This window comes from Stenella coeruleoalba, assembly GCF_951394435.1.
Source record: "Stenella coeruleoalba genome assembly, chromosome: 1".
NCBI classification, from domain to species: domain Eukaryota; kingdom Metazoa; phylum Chordata; class Mammalia; order Artiodactyla; family Delphinidae; genus Stenella; species Stenella coeruleoalba.
The window spans coordinates 12,186,524-12,200,388 of NC_137169.1; the positions used below are offsets into that span (position 1 = coordinate 12,186,524).

The following is a 13,865-nucleotide window of genomic DNA, read 5'->3' on the forward strand; positions in this document are numbered from 1 at the left end:
TTGAAGGGCCATCATGATTTTCAGAAAGGGGGCTTTGTCTGGAAGAGCGGGGAGCGGGGGGCGGGTGTTGTCCCAGATCTCTTGCCCAAATCTTCTAAAAGTGGTATCAGGCACAAATCCTCTGCTTTGTGCCCAAACCCTTGCCCTGAAGGCTTAAGCCACAGGTGCTGGAGGAGCTCTGGGAAGAGGGAGAGCCACAGAATCGAAGTCTGGGTTCAGCCTCTGCTTTGTGACCTTAGAGGAGTGACTGCACCTCTCTGATCCTCCATTATTATCTGCAAAATGGTGATACTGTGCCTGACCCGCAAGGGTGCTGGGAGGATGAACTGGGTTCCAGACCTAGTGTGCATGTTCCTATATTCCGTTGGGGTGGGACAGGGTCTGTGGCATTTACGTAGAAGCCCCAAGCAGAGCCACTGCCCCTTGGGTGCTGTGGTTTGAGGCATTCTTCTCAGACTGGAGGGTCTGGACATGAGGATCTAGCCCAATTCCCTTCCCCCGCTCCAGCTCGTCGGCCCCCTCCCCAGCTCTGAGCAAGGCAGGTCTTCAAGGCAGGACCTCGGAGAGGTGTGAAGCCTTTGGAGTCAGGCAAACCTGGATGGAACTTTTGACTTTGTGCCTCAGCCTCTGTGACCCTGGGCAAGCAAGCAGCCTCAATTCTCCGAAGCTCCGTTTCTTTATTTAAATATTTATTTATTTATTTATTACTTATTCCTTTATTTTGGCCGGGCTGTGTCTTAGTTGTGGCACTCAGAATCTTGGTTGTGGCATGCGGGATCTTTAGTTGCAACGTGCGGACTTCTTAGTTGCGTCATGTACGCGGGATCTACTTCCGTGACCAGGGAGCAAACCCTGGCCCCCTGCACTGGGAGCGTGGAGTCTTACCCACTGGACCACCAGGGAAGTTCTAAACTCCATTTCTTTAAAATGGCCTAATACTGCCCACCTCGCTGGGTTTCTCTGAGCACTCACTGATTTGGAGGAGGGTTGAGCACAGTGCCTGGCATATAGCAAAGGTGCAGTAATGATAGCACCCCTCCCCTATGGGTCCTTCTCCTCTTCCTTCTCTGCTCTTTCAAACCCCTCCCATGCCCAGCTCTGAGAACCCAGAGCCCTGACCTTCAGCCCCTGCAGATGACCCCTCACCATCCTGCTGTGTCATGAGCTTCCCCCTCCCAGGCCCTGTGTACCCCAGCCGGTAGCTGGGTTGGGTGCCATCCGCCTCTGTGTGGCTCTGGTAGGTTGGGGAGCCCCTGCCCCTCGTCCCTCCTGGCTGCTCTGGCCTGCACCACTCAGCTGGCCGGGGCAGTTCCAGTTGGTTTGTCAAGGACATTCTTAATGGCCAGGGTAAACCCCGGCGGGGTGGGGCGGGGAGGAGGGGGGGCCAGGATGTTGATTGGTGGAACACACACCTGTCCAGGTGCACCTGAGCTGCAAGCAAAGGAGTCTCTGTCAGAGGAGGGCTGGCTGGGGCCACAGCAGAGAGCGGACTGACAAAGGTGAGGGGCCGCCGGGTGCAGAGCTGGGGCAGGGACTTGGATGGAACCTGCCAGGACCAGGGCAGGCAGGGCAGGAGCAGGAAGCTGGGGGGCAGGGAGCCAGCACCTCCTTTGGACCCTCACGGCTTCTCCTTCTGGGCCTGGGGTTTTCCTGACTCTGACCTGAGCCGAGGGGTTGGAGGCTCAGGGATGGGCATGGGGAGTCAGAGTGGTCCATGGGGACCCCACCGTGAGACAGTGACTCCCCTGGGCAAGGAGACTGCTCTGAGCAGCGGGAGCAGACAAGCGTCCAGGGAGGGTAGGAGTGGCAGCCACAGGATGGGGAAGGGGGCTCTGAGCCTGGGGTGCGGCCTTGATCAACCTGCTGCTGGACATGTAGGGGACAGCTAGGAACCACTGCCCTCATCCTAAACATTAACACACACACTCGCACCCTCGGGGTCACCCCCTCAGGAATGAAGGCACACCAGACCCACGTCCCCTCCTGAAAATGCCACCTTTCCCTTCTATCTGGGAAGTAGATATTGGAAGGGCCCAGTGGCTGGGTAAGGGCGTTGCAGCAGCTCACCAAGGGTCCGTCTGCCTGTCCACTCCCTCAGGGGCCTGATGGAGGAGCTGGTAGGGCTTCGTGAGGGCTCCTCGGGGAATCCTGTGACACTTCAGGAGCTATGGGGCCCGTGTCCCCGCATCCGCCGAGGCATCCGAGGTGACAGCTAGGTTCCCTTCTGCTCCCTGTCGAAAACCCCTCGGGACATCACCCTCCCCGGGTCCGCCTCCCCACCCACCTTGGAGCCCAAGAGCTGCCCCCATCCTGCGCGGCAGCGAGGGTGGGGATCTGTCTGCCAGTCTGTGGGACAGATGTGCTAGAGGTCTGCTCTCTGCCTTTTGGGAACGCAGCCCCCAGGCCTGATCACTCCGCCGGGGACCTTGCTAGGGGCCCAGTGGGTGCTCTCTGGACTGACACCAGGACAGCCCCACCGGTCCTCGGACAACAGAGCAGTCTCTCTAGACTCTCGTGTCCTCTAAGCTATGTCCCCTGCAGAGATGCTGGAGAAAGTGTAGTTTCCAGCTCTCCCTCCACAGCCTGCCCCCTCTGTCATTCTTCCATAGGCACCTCAGGAAGGGGCAGGGGTGGGGAGGGCGGGTAGGTCAAAGGCTCCCTCCTGGCGGGGCCAATAGGTCTGGCGCCCACCGTGCTTCCACCTTCACTTGCACAAATCCTGCTGTCTCTCACGTGAGGCAGAGCCCCCTCCCAGCTTCTCTGGATTCGACCACCTGGCCCCAGCCCCACACAGCCCCTGCCCCCCGCCCCCGCCCCGTGCCCTCACTGGGCCCTGGGCTACCACCTGATGCCCCTGCCCCAGGTGGCCTCGAGTGGTTGAAGCAGAAGCTCTTCCGCATGGGTGAGGACTGGTACTTCCTGATGACCCTCGGGGTGCTCATGGCCCTGATCAGCTACACCATGAGCTTCACTGTCGGCCGTGTGGTCCGAGGTAACCCCTCCCCGGCATGCACGCCTGCTCTGGACCCGGGGCTTTAGAGCACGCTTTCGGGATGCCAGATGGGCCGCCAGGTGCAGCGGGGGTGGGGGAGGGCTCTGAGTGGGGAGGAGGCCTGGGTCTGGTCCTGGCTTTGCTCTTGACTTGCTGTGTGACCCTGGGCAGGCTCCTGCCCCTCTCTGGGCCTCAGTCTCCTCATCTGTCCAATGAGTGAAAGACCAAATAGTCCTTCCTCCTCTGAGCTCTATGCCCACCGCTTCCTGCCGCCCCTGCTCCCTTCTCCTCCCTCCTTGCTCTCAGCTCAGTAACTGTGGGGGAGAACACTTGTCTAGACCACCAGGCATAGAACGTTCTCTCCCCATGCTTGGGCAGGCTGTCTCCACCCTGAGGTCTCCCTGGAAGAGGGGGCACGGGGCAGGAAGTGTCTAACACACCTTCTCTGGGAGACTTGCTCAGGTGGCATTACGAGGACCTGCCATGCACCAGACCTCATCTGAGAGCCCATTTGACAGATGGGGAAACAGAGGCTCAGAGATGTTGAATGGCTTGCAAAAGGTCACTCAGCTAGGGAGTGGCAACACTGGGGTGTGATCCAGGGTCCTACTCTTGCCTCCTCTTGGGGATCTGCCACTTACTGGGTGGTCCTGGGCCACCGCCCTCTGAGCCTCCATTTCCTGGCCAGCAAGTGGGCGCCTGAGGGCTGCAGAGCCCGTGGATGGCTCCCTGACTCCCAGCTGTCCCCAGCACACAAGTGGCTGTACCGGGAGATTGGGGACAGCCACCTACTCCGGTATCTCTCCTGGACCGTGTACCCTGTGGCCCTGGTCTCCTTCTCCTCAGGCTTTTCCCAGAGCATCACGCCCTTCTCGGGAGGTAAGCCCATCGCCCCACCATTCACCTGTTCGCCTTGCCCCACAGTGCCCACTGCCCAAAGCCTTTTCCTGTCCTTCGGGGCTCCTGATGGGGGGAGGCAGGAAACAGTAACCCCACTTCACAGCCAGAGAAGCCAGGCTCAGAAGAGTTGTGTAAGTTGCCTGAAGTCACACAGTGAGAAGGACAGATCTTTTTTTTTTTAATAAATTTATTTATTTATTTTTGGCTGTGTTGGGTCTTCGTTGCTGCGTGCGGGCTTTCTCTAGTTGCAGTGAGCGGGGGCTACTCTTCGTTGCGGTGCTCGGGCTTCTCATTGTCGTGGCTTCTCTTGTTGCGGAGCACGGGCTCTAGGCACGCAGGCTTCAGTAGTTGTGGCACGTGGGCTCAGTAGTTGTGGCGCATGGGCTTAGTTGCTCCGCGGCATGTGGGATCTTCCCGGATCAGGGCTCGAACCCGTGTCCCTTGCATTGGCAGGCGGATTCTTAACCACTGCGCCACCAGGGAAGCCCCAGAAGGACAGATCTTGCTTGACTCGGGTCACTGTTGGCTCTGCTCCCTTTCTGAGGGCTCCTCTGGGCCGGCACCATGGCTCCCCAGGGAGGGGCTCACGGAGGGGCGCATCTCTTCCAGGCCTCTCAGCTCTGCTTTCAGCTCCAGGCCAGCCGCACAGGGGAGCTGCAGGGATGCATCTGGGTGGCCTGAGATTCTCTCCTAGGTTCCCCCCGTCCTGCAATAGCTGACTGGCAGGACCAGCTGGAAGAACGTAGGCAATTCACATCCCCTCTCTGACCCGCAGTTTCCTCATCTGCAAAATGAGTTTAGGAATCCTAACTCACAGGGTTTAGGGGAGCTGATGAGATCACGTTGTGAAGCCCTGTGCAGGGTAAAGCGATAAGGGTTTATCTAGATATTGTCCCTCCTCTTCCTCCCGACCCCCACCCCGTCCATCCATCCCCTGCCAAGGTTCTGGAATTCCGGAGCTGAAGACCATCCTGTCGGGCGTGGTCTTGGAGGACTACCTGGATATCAAGAACTTCGGGGCCAAGGTGGTGGGCCTCACCTGCACCCTGGCCACGGGCAGCACCATCTTCCTGGGCAAAGTGGTATGGACGGGCATGAGAGCACCCCACCCCGTCCCACCCTGCCCTCCTGCCGCCTCTGCCTTTTCTCCATCCCCACCGAAGCTAGGTCAGGGGGAGCTCAGGCCAGGGCCTGCCTTCGCAGGGCTCCGTCTTGGGGAGGAGACAGGCCAGGTCCCCAGAGTATGACAAAGGAACTGGGGAGATGGAGGCATAGGGAGTGGGTGGGACAGCCGAGCTGTCTCTGGATGAGGCTCCCTCTACCCCCAACCCTGGGCCCAGAGCGGGAGGAAGGAGAGGAGCAAGGGCCCCGGCTCCCCGCAAGGGGCGGACCCTGTGCCCTGTGCGCACACCTCCTCTGGCAGGGCCCCTTCGTGCACCTGTCTGTGATGATCGCTGCCTACCTGGGCCGCCTGCGCACCAAGGCCATTGGGGAGTCTGAGGTAAGGGGCTCCTGGGCCCCCCCTCCTTGGAGGAAAGAGACGGAGGGGAGGGCGGGGGCTGACTCTCAGCGCGGGACTCCGGATCCCCCCAGAACAAGAGCAAGCAAAACGAAATGCTGGTGGCGGCAGCGGCGGTGGGCGTGGCCACAGTGTTCGCAGCGCCCTTCAGCGGTGAGGCCCTCCCCCTGCACCCCGGGCTCCCACCCCCGACCCCCAGTCCCTCCCCTGGCGGACTGACCAGCTCGCTCCTCCGCCCAGTGGAGGAACCCGCAGGGAGGATGGCGGCTAATCTGGTCTTGGTTGTTACTTCAGTCTTACCGGGAGGGCAGAGCCGCCCCAGGGTGGAGGTGGGGGTGGGCGTCGAGATGCTTTACGGTCACATTAGACAGACTTAGGTTTGAAACTCAGCTCGCCTTGCGTGACCCTGGGCCGGTGAGTTCAGTCCTCAGCCTCATTTCCTCATCTGTAAAATGGGGATTGTAATCGTCCCCACCCCAAAGGCTGTTGTAAGGTTTGGGATGACCGAGAGGAGCGCCTACAAGCCTGTTCCCTGGGCAGGGGGCTCCCGCCCTGCCCTCCTCTCCCCTCAGCTCAGGACCAAAGAGAAGGGGTGGCCCTGTCTGTTCGGGCTGTGGGAGAGCAGGACGGGAGTGGTCAGGGCGCTGGGATGGGCGTGGTGGTGTCTGTCGAAGCTCAGTGTTGCCCCCAGGCGTCCTGTTCAGCATCGAGGTCATGTCCTCCCACTTCTCGGTCTGGGATTACTGGAGGGGCTTCTTCGCTGCCACCTGTGGGGCCTTCATGTTCCGCCTCCTGGCTGTCTTCAACAGCGAGCAGGGTGAGCCCCGCCCTAGACCCTGCCCCCTGCCCCGCCTTCCTTCCCTCCCTCCTCCCTCCTCCCCCCTCCCCTCCCTTCTCCCCTCTCTCTTCCCTTTTCCCCCCTCCTCCCCTTCCTCTCCCTCCTCCCTCCTTTCTCCTCTCTCTTCTCTTCTTCCTCTCCGCTCCCCTCCTTCTACAAGTGTGGAAACGAATTGACCTGGGTTGGGCATGAAGGATGGGAGCCCCGAGGGTAGAAGGGAGAGGCAGGGCCAGGGAAAGGGTATTTGGGGGCAGGACGTGGCAGCACCTCCACTCCTGCCTGTTAATTCTGAGCCTTCGGTTTGGCTGGGGTAGGGGTGTGGTCCCTGATCCCCACTCCCCTCCTTTCCCAGAGACCATCACCTCCCTCTACAAGACCAGTTTCCGGGTAGACGTCCCCTTTGACCTGCCAGAGATCTTCTTTTTTGTGGCGCTGGGGTGAGTGGATGACTCTAGCCCCTCCAGAGCCCAACTGGGGGCCTCCCCCAGCCTGAACTGCTGCCCTCGGTTCTGGACTCCCCTCCCCCCCCTGCAGGGCCATCTGTGGCATCCTGAGCTGTGCTTACCTCTTCTGTCAGCGCACGTTCCTCGGCTTTGTCAAGACCAATCGGGTCCTCTCCAAACTGCTGGCCACCAGGTGGGCTCTGAATGGGGGCCAGGGACCCCACAGGGTGATGCCCCTAGACTCTCCTGAGCCTTATATGGAGATCCCCACCCCTCACTAACACCCCTGTCCAGGTCCCCATAGTAACTGCTCCCCCACTTACTAGGCTCCCAACCCCAATATTTGAGCCCTCCCTCCCTCACTAACCTCTCTCCCCCTCACTGAACCCCTACTTCCCCGTGGAGCCCCAGGCCCCTTACTGAGCCCCCTCTCCTTCCCAACCTTGTCTGCCCCCTGGCGTTGGCATTTCAGAATCAGCCCTCCTCCACCTTGGCCGGTCCTGCCCTGGTCCCACCTGCCTGGCGGGCAGCCCGCCTGTGTCCCAAGCTCTCCTATTGGCCCCGACCGCTGCTTACCCGAGCGGTGTGGGACTGACCCCCACCCGTCCCCTGCTCCTGTGCCTCTTTCTCCCGTCCCTGCCTCAGCGTCAGCCAGCAGGGTGGCGGCCCGCTCCGTGGGGTGGGGGGAGGGGAAGAGGACGGCTGGCACTGGAGCTGGCCCTCCGCCCCCACCCCACAGCAAGCCTCTGTATTCCGCTCTGGCGGCCTTGGTTCTCGCCTCCATCACCTATCCCCCTGGCGTGGGCCGCTTCATGGCTTCTCGGGTAAGGGGTGCTGAGCTGGGGTGGCCAGAGGGGGGAATGCCCAGTCGTTGTCCAACTTGTGCCCATCATCTCAATCCCCACAACACCTATAAGGGGATGGCTGTGCAGCTCCAAGAGGGCCAGAGCCCTTCCCAAGGTCTCCCCCCAACAGGAAGTGGCAGATGAGGATTTGAGGCAGGGTCAGGCAGTGGGGGTGGGGGTGGCAGGGACTGCTGCCCGGCCCTCACGCAGAACTCCAAGCTGCCCCCTTCTCCAGCTGTCCATGAGGGAGCATCTGGACTCACTGTTCGACAATAACTCGTGGGCGCTAATGACCCGGAACTCGTCCCCACCCTGGCCCTCGGAGCCCGACCCACAGAACCTATGGTTCGAATGGTACCACCCGCAGTTCACCATCTTTGGGACCCTCGCCTTCTTCCTGGTTATGAAGGTGGGCTCCCGGGGCCCCCAGGGATGTGCGCAGAGCTGAGGCCAGCCTTGGGTGGGATGGGGTACCTCCCCATAGCATGTACATAGCGCAGGGCCTAGGCCTTCATGCAGACTCCCTGGCCTGACCTCTGCCCGCTGTGTGGTCCTGGGCAAGTTGCTTCAGCTCTCTGAGCCTCAGTTTCCTCGTCTTTAGAACGGGCTAGTTACTGTGCTTACATCAAGGAAGGTTGAGAGGGAAGAAAGGAGAGTCCCTGGCACAGTGCCAGGCACACAGTAGGCACTTTGCCAGGGTGGGGATCCTTCCCCTGGGCACACCTTCCCTCACACCAGATACTGGCGATGGGCATGTGCCTGGGCATCCTCCTTCTCCCTGGGAAACCCCCCTGCCCCCTGTCTTGTCCCTCCCTTGCCTACTCTTGTCCAGCTGCCTCTAACCTCTGCCCCCTCGGTTCCCACCACCCACAGTTCTGGATGATAATTCTGGCCACCACGATCCCCATGCCCGCGGGGTACTTCATGCCCATATTTATCTTCGGTGAGTCTGGGGTGTTGAGGGTCTGATAGACTCAGGGTTATCGGGTCAGGGCCATGGCTCCTGGTCCACCCACCTCCCCAGGATGGTACTGAGGTTGATCCCCAGGGATGGAGGGCTGTGGGGACTGGGTCAGCCTAGCTCCCTGCCCTCACCCTAAATCTGCGACCAGGAGCTGCCATCGGGCGCCTCATAGGGGAGGCCCTCTCTGTTGCCTTCCCAGAGGGCATCGTGGCTGGAGGTGTCACCAACCCCATCATGCCTGGGGGGTATGCCCTGGCAGGTGAGTAAACCGGGTTCCCACCAGACGGGCAAACATCGTGGGTCTGGGCTGGACCCGGAGAATCAGCCAGTAGCTCTGCAGGGCATGGGGAGGTCATTAGCCTCCCAATGAGCCCCACCCTTCCCTGAGCCCCTCCCCTTAGGCTCCATTACTTTTTCTAGCTCCTGTCATGTCCCTGGTGCCCCTTCTTCCTTACTGCTCTTTCCCTCACCAAGCCCAGGCATAGGGCACTTCCAACAGTGGCCAACGTGTGGCCTCTGGACAATTCCCACCCCAGCCCATGGCCATAGTCACAGCAGCCTTGCCCTTTGCATGAAGCTGTCTCCTGGCCTGAGCCCCCCTCCCTGGCTCTGCCCCCTGCAGGGGCTGCGGCTTTCTCAGGGGCTGTGACCCACACCATCTCCACCGCATTGCTGGCCTTCGAGCTGACTGGCCAGATCGTGCACGCACTTCCTGTGCTGATGGCGGTGCTGGCGGCCAACGCCATCGCCCAGAGCTGCCAGCCTTCCTTCTACGACGGCACCATCATCGTCAAGAGACTGCCATACCTTCCGTGGATCCGGTGCCGAAAAATCAGGTGAGCGGCGTCTGCTCAGGCTGGCTGAGGTGATGGTGTCTGGGTGGGCTGACCTTGGACATGGGTGAGCGTGGGAGGGGCCGACACATGGCTGCTCCCTAGTCTCCATTCTCGCCAGCTCCCTGTGTGACCTTGGGGGAGTCCTTGGCCTCAGTGTCTTACTGGTCATCAGTCGGTCTCCACAACAGTAGGACAGATATTGCCCATTTGTCAGAAAGTGGGGCTCAGACAGGTGCCACGTCTTGCTCCAGGTCACACAGAGAGTCAGCGCCAGCTCTGGGAGGCCCCACCCCTCCCCCTGCTCCTGCTCTGCTGTCCTCACTGGGGCGTTGGGAGCTGGAGGTGGGACTGGAATACTGCAATGGAAACGAGCTTTGAGGTCCTGACTCAACCAGACAGGGCCGAGCAGCCTCTGTCCCCAGAGAAGCAGGACTAAGAGGCTCTGAGAGCCCTGGGTCCAAGGCCCAGCTCCAAACATGTGCAAGTTGCCCCCTTCTCCAGACTCAGTTTCCCCATCTGTTAAATGGGGGTGGTTACTCCCGTGATTTTCAAACTTTAAAGCTCTTTTTTCCCTTTATGCCATAAAACTTTTCTTCAAATGAAATTCTCCAGCGACGGCTTCTGAATAAAACAGGTCGAAGTAGAGCTGGTCTGGGGGGAGATAGGGGTCCAGAGGGCACAGGCCAGCTGGTCCCCAGGTTCCTCCCTCCCTACCTTGGGGTGCTAGGAGCTGTTCATCTCAGGAATCTCTTAGACCCTGCCCACGCTGAAGAACCGGCAAAACTCCTCCCGGCTCGCCCCAGCTTGTCCAGGGGTCTGGATAACCCGCCACCCCAGGACCTGATGCGAGCATCCCTCTGCCCCAGCTCTCACCATGTAATTGTGGAGCACTTCATGAACTGTACCATCACCACGCTGGCCAAGGACACACTGCAGGAGGAGGTGGTCAAGGTCGTGACCTCCACAGACACTGCCGAGTACCCCCTGGTGGAGAGCACAGGTGCCCGACAGGAAGGGGGAGCACGAATGGGGAGGAGGCATTCCCTCTACCTTCCTCTTGGACCTGGGAGGGTCAGGCCCAGGAATGGGTAAGCAGGGCATTGTACCTATCAGGCACCTGGATCCAAAACCGGGCTCTGCAACTGTGTGACCTTGGGCAAGTCACTTCACCTCTCCGAGCCTCAGTTTCCTCATTGGTAAAATGGAGGTAATAGCCATCCTACTTGCGGAGCTTAGTCCTACTTACATCCTACAGTAGGATGATGGGAACACTACTAGGGCCTCCCAGAAGGCTCCTTCCCTCAGTCTCCCCTTCAGGCATTCCCCAACTGAGTCACCTCCCTCAACCCTGTTGCCATGAGAAAGACATCCTTTTAGAGAAAAATGAGTGGGGGCCCTTGTTAAAAGACACATAAGCTGAATTTTGGGAGAGGACCTAGCTAGAGCATCATTTCCCTCTAGGACAAGTACAGTATGAGTGGGAAAGATAAGCTGGGGGGTAGGGAGGGGACAGCCATGCCCCACTCAGGGCCACTGTCAGCCCATATGTCCCCTTTGTGCAAATGAAACAAAATGCACACTTGGCAAGCATAGCACAGCTGGATTTTGATCCCCACTTGTCCTTTGGGCAGGTATCTTGTGCAGTGAGCAACCTGCACAACCGTATGGGTCATCCCCATACCTACCCCAAGAGGCATAAAGCTATTTATGAGCAGCAGAACTGTAGTAAATTCCTTAAGCTCTATGAACTGCAGTTGCCACATCTGGAAAATAGGGAGGACAGAGTTGTCAGAGGTTCTCATCCCAAAGGCCAGGCCCTTCTCCCCACCCAAATTGGGACACCTATAACATTATCCCACAGAACACGCCAAATAGCACACTTGAAAATACCTGCACGTGGGTGACCCCTCAAGAAGCTTCACCCCCCTGCTAGAACAAGACAGACTCCACTTCTACCCTTAGAGCCACAGGAAGCAAAGAGTTCCCAACCAGCACAGGCCCAGCCTGTGGGACCCTGTTGCTCATCCAAGAAATAGCTTTAATTGTTTTTAAACAGGGAGGCTTTGTATGTCCAGTTGTAAAGTTTTTATTTTACTGGACAAAAATCAAAAATATCAGGCTGTCCCTCAAAGCTAAACACCTGCAGACTCCAGGGATACCCTGCAGTGAGGCTCGCCAGGCCTCCAGCACACAGGAGGACCTCAGAACATGGCGGCCTTCCAGGTTCATGCCTTCACTGGGCTGAGCCAGTGCAACTTCCTATGGGAAATGAGGGACAAAGCCCAGCCCTGACGCACAGACAGTTTCATGCAGGTGTCCCAGACCTGCTCCTGCCTTGAGGCCCTGCCAGGTGGGGCATCTTGGGGTGGGCAGGTTACCTCCCGGCCCCCTGGCAGCCTTACCTGGCCACCCTCAGCTACCACTCCTCCACGTCAGAAGCTGAGTGACCTTGGGCAAGACAACTAATCTCTCTGTGCCTCTGAGCCTCGGTTTCCTCTCCTGTAAAATGGGTGATAATAGTTCCTGACCTAGGTGCTGTATGTTCCCGAGAGTCATGAGAACACCCAGCATAGTTCTTGGCACATCGTAGCAGTCCAGTAAACGTAAGTTCCTTTTTCATAATGTGGCTTTTTTCCTCTCCCTCTCCACTTGTCCAGAGTCTCAGATACTGGTGGGCACCGTGCGAAGGGCACACCTGGTGCAGGCCCTCCAGGCTGAGCCACCCTCCTGGGTTCCAGGACACCAGGTGAGTGCTCATATGAGGTGTCAGTAGAGGATGGGGAGTCAGCAGGGTTGTGAGGGGAGTGGCCAGCTGATAGCCTGTGGTTTGAGAGGGGCTGCCTGGGGAAGGGGGAGCTGCCCCAGGCCCCCATAACCCTTCCCCCATCCCCAGCAGTGTCTGCAGGACATCTTGGCTGGGGGCTGCCCCGTGGAGCCAGTGACCCTGAAGCTGTCCCCGGAGACCTCCCTGCACCAGGTAATGGGGAAATTTTTCGCTGTGGGCAGACAGGGGCCCTGGGATAGAGGGGAAGAGCCTGAGAGGGAAACTTGGCTCCAGCTTCCCGGACATGCTGTGTGGCTTTCTGTTCCTCCTGGGCCTGCTTCCTCACCTGTGGAATGGGCATGCAGTTCCTGCCCTCTCTGTCTCGCAGTTCCTGCCCTCTCTGTCTCTCAGTTCCAGGGCTGTTGGGATGATGAAGAGACTAGGGAAGAGGGAGAGCTTGGGAACCAGAAGATTCTGGATGGAAAGAAACAGTGGTTAAAAATATGTCTTTTCATCAAGGCACACATGGGTTTCAATTTCAGGTCTACCACATTCTGCCTGTGTGATCTTGGGCAAAGTACTTAATCACTCTGAATGCTGATCCCCTCCCCCCTGCAAGCACAGAGCCTGGCACATGGGTCATGGAGGGACAGAAACAGGTTGGGGACCTAAGAGTGGCCCCAACCCCTCTGTGCCAGTGGATGACGCCGGATGATGCTGAAAAACGGGTCCTTTCCACTAGTCCCTTGTGTGGACTCTGGGGACCCCTGGTGGTCACATTGGACATTGCGGGCCCAGGTCTTGGTCTCCCACCCACCATCACAGCTGTCCAGCCCTCCCAGGCTCAGAAACAAGGTGGGGTGGGCACCACTGGGACAGAGCCTGGCCCGGGCCTTCACCTCTGCTCAAAGCTGCCAAGCTAGGAAGAAACTGAAGCCAGAGGGTTCGGGTGGGTGCCACCTATCCTCCAGTGTTTCCTAACCGCACCCCCTGCAGGCACACAACCTCTTCGAGCTGTTGAACCTTCAGTCCCTCTTCGTGACGTCTCAGGGCAGAGCTGTGGGCTTCGTGTCTTGGGTGGAGGTACCATGGTCCCGAGGGTGGAGCAAAGGGGAGGAGCCATGCTCGAACAGGCTGGGGAGGTGGGGGGGCACCAAAATTCTGCCATCAAATTTGGAGGGGCCTTGGGACTTCCCTGGTGGTCCCGTGGTTAAGATTCTGCTCTTCCACTGCAGGGGGCGTGGGTTCGATCCCTGGTCAGGGAACTAAGATCCCACATGCCGCACAGCATGGCCAAAAAAAAAAAAAAACTTGGAGGGGCCTCATGGGATTCTGATGAGCCTTACTTCCTGGCCCAGAGTAGCCAGCCACTTGGTCCAGCTACCTCTACCTTATTTTGTGGCCAGCCCTGCCATTCTCTGGGCCTCAATGATCTGATCTATGCAATAGGGAGGCACTGGCTCTAAAATTCACCCCAGAATCAACCCTTAGGGGAGTCAAACTATACTGGCGCCCCCCACTTGCAATCTCCTCTACATCCTCCCCACTCTGTTCTCTGTTCTAGTTGAAGAAAGCAATTTCCAACCTGACAAACCCTCCGGCCCCAAAGTGAGCCAGCCTGGCAAGATGAAACAGGGCCCCTCAGCTGCCCTGGTGAAGGAGATGGGGCAGAGACCCTGCCTCTCCCCCCCCCATCATAACGCACCCCTCCCCTCCAGCCCAGCTCAACTCTTCGGCGAAGTAGGCAGCTAAGCTAGCACTGAA

General features: G+C 59.1%; 1 protein-coding gene across 3 annotated transcripts; it reads left to right on the plus strand.

Annotated features, from left to right (window-relative positions):
- Positions 1–2,016: 2,016 nt before the first annotated feature.
- LOC307194318 (chloride channel protein ClC-Ka) lies at positions 2,017–13,713 on the plus strand (the record flags this gene model as incomplete). Of its 3 annotated transcripts, none has more annotated exons than XM_079937409.1 (19): positions 2,017–2,205; positions 2,864–2,992; positions 3,743–3,871; positions 4,835–4,974; positions 5,316–5,393; positions 5,486–5,564; positions 6,103–6,228; positions 6,602–6,686; positions 6,784–6,885; positions 7,432–7,516; positions 7,773–7,946; positions 8,411–8,480; positions 8,650–8,760; positions 9,124–9,337; positions 10,204–10,337; positions 11,995–12,083; positions 12,231–12,314; positions 13,098–13,184; positions 13,666–13,713. In XM_079937409.1, the coding sequence occupies exons 1-19, from the start codon at positions 2,106–2,108 to the stop codon at positions 13,711–13,713; spliced, it is 2,064 nt and encodes a 687-aa protein (XP_079793535.1). In that variant the 5' UTR covers positions 2,017–2,105. The 3 variants fall into 3 exon arrangements, with proteins under 3 accessions (XP_079793535.1, XP_079793536.1, XP_079793537.1); XM_079937410.1 differs by having other exon boundaries at positions 12,234–12,314; XM_079937411.1 differs by lacking the exon at positions 3,743–3,871.
- Between the last annotated feature and the right edge of the window lie 152 nt (positions 13,714–13,865).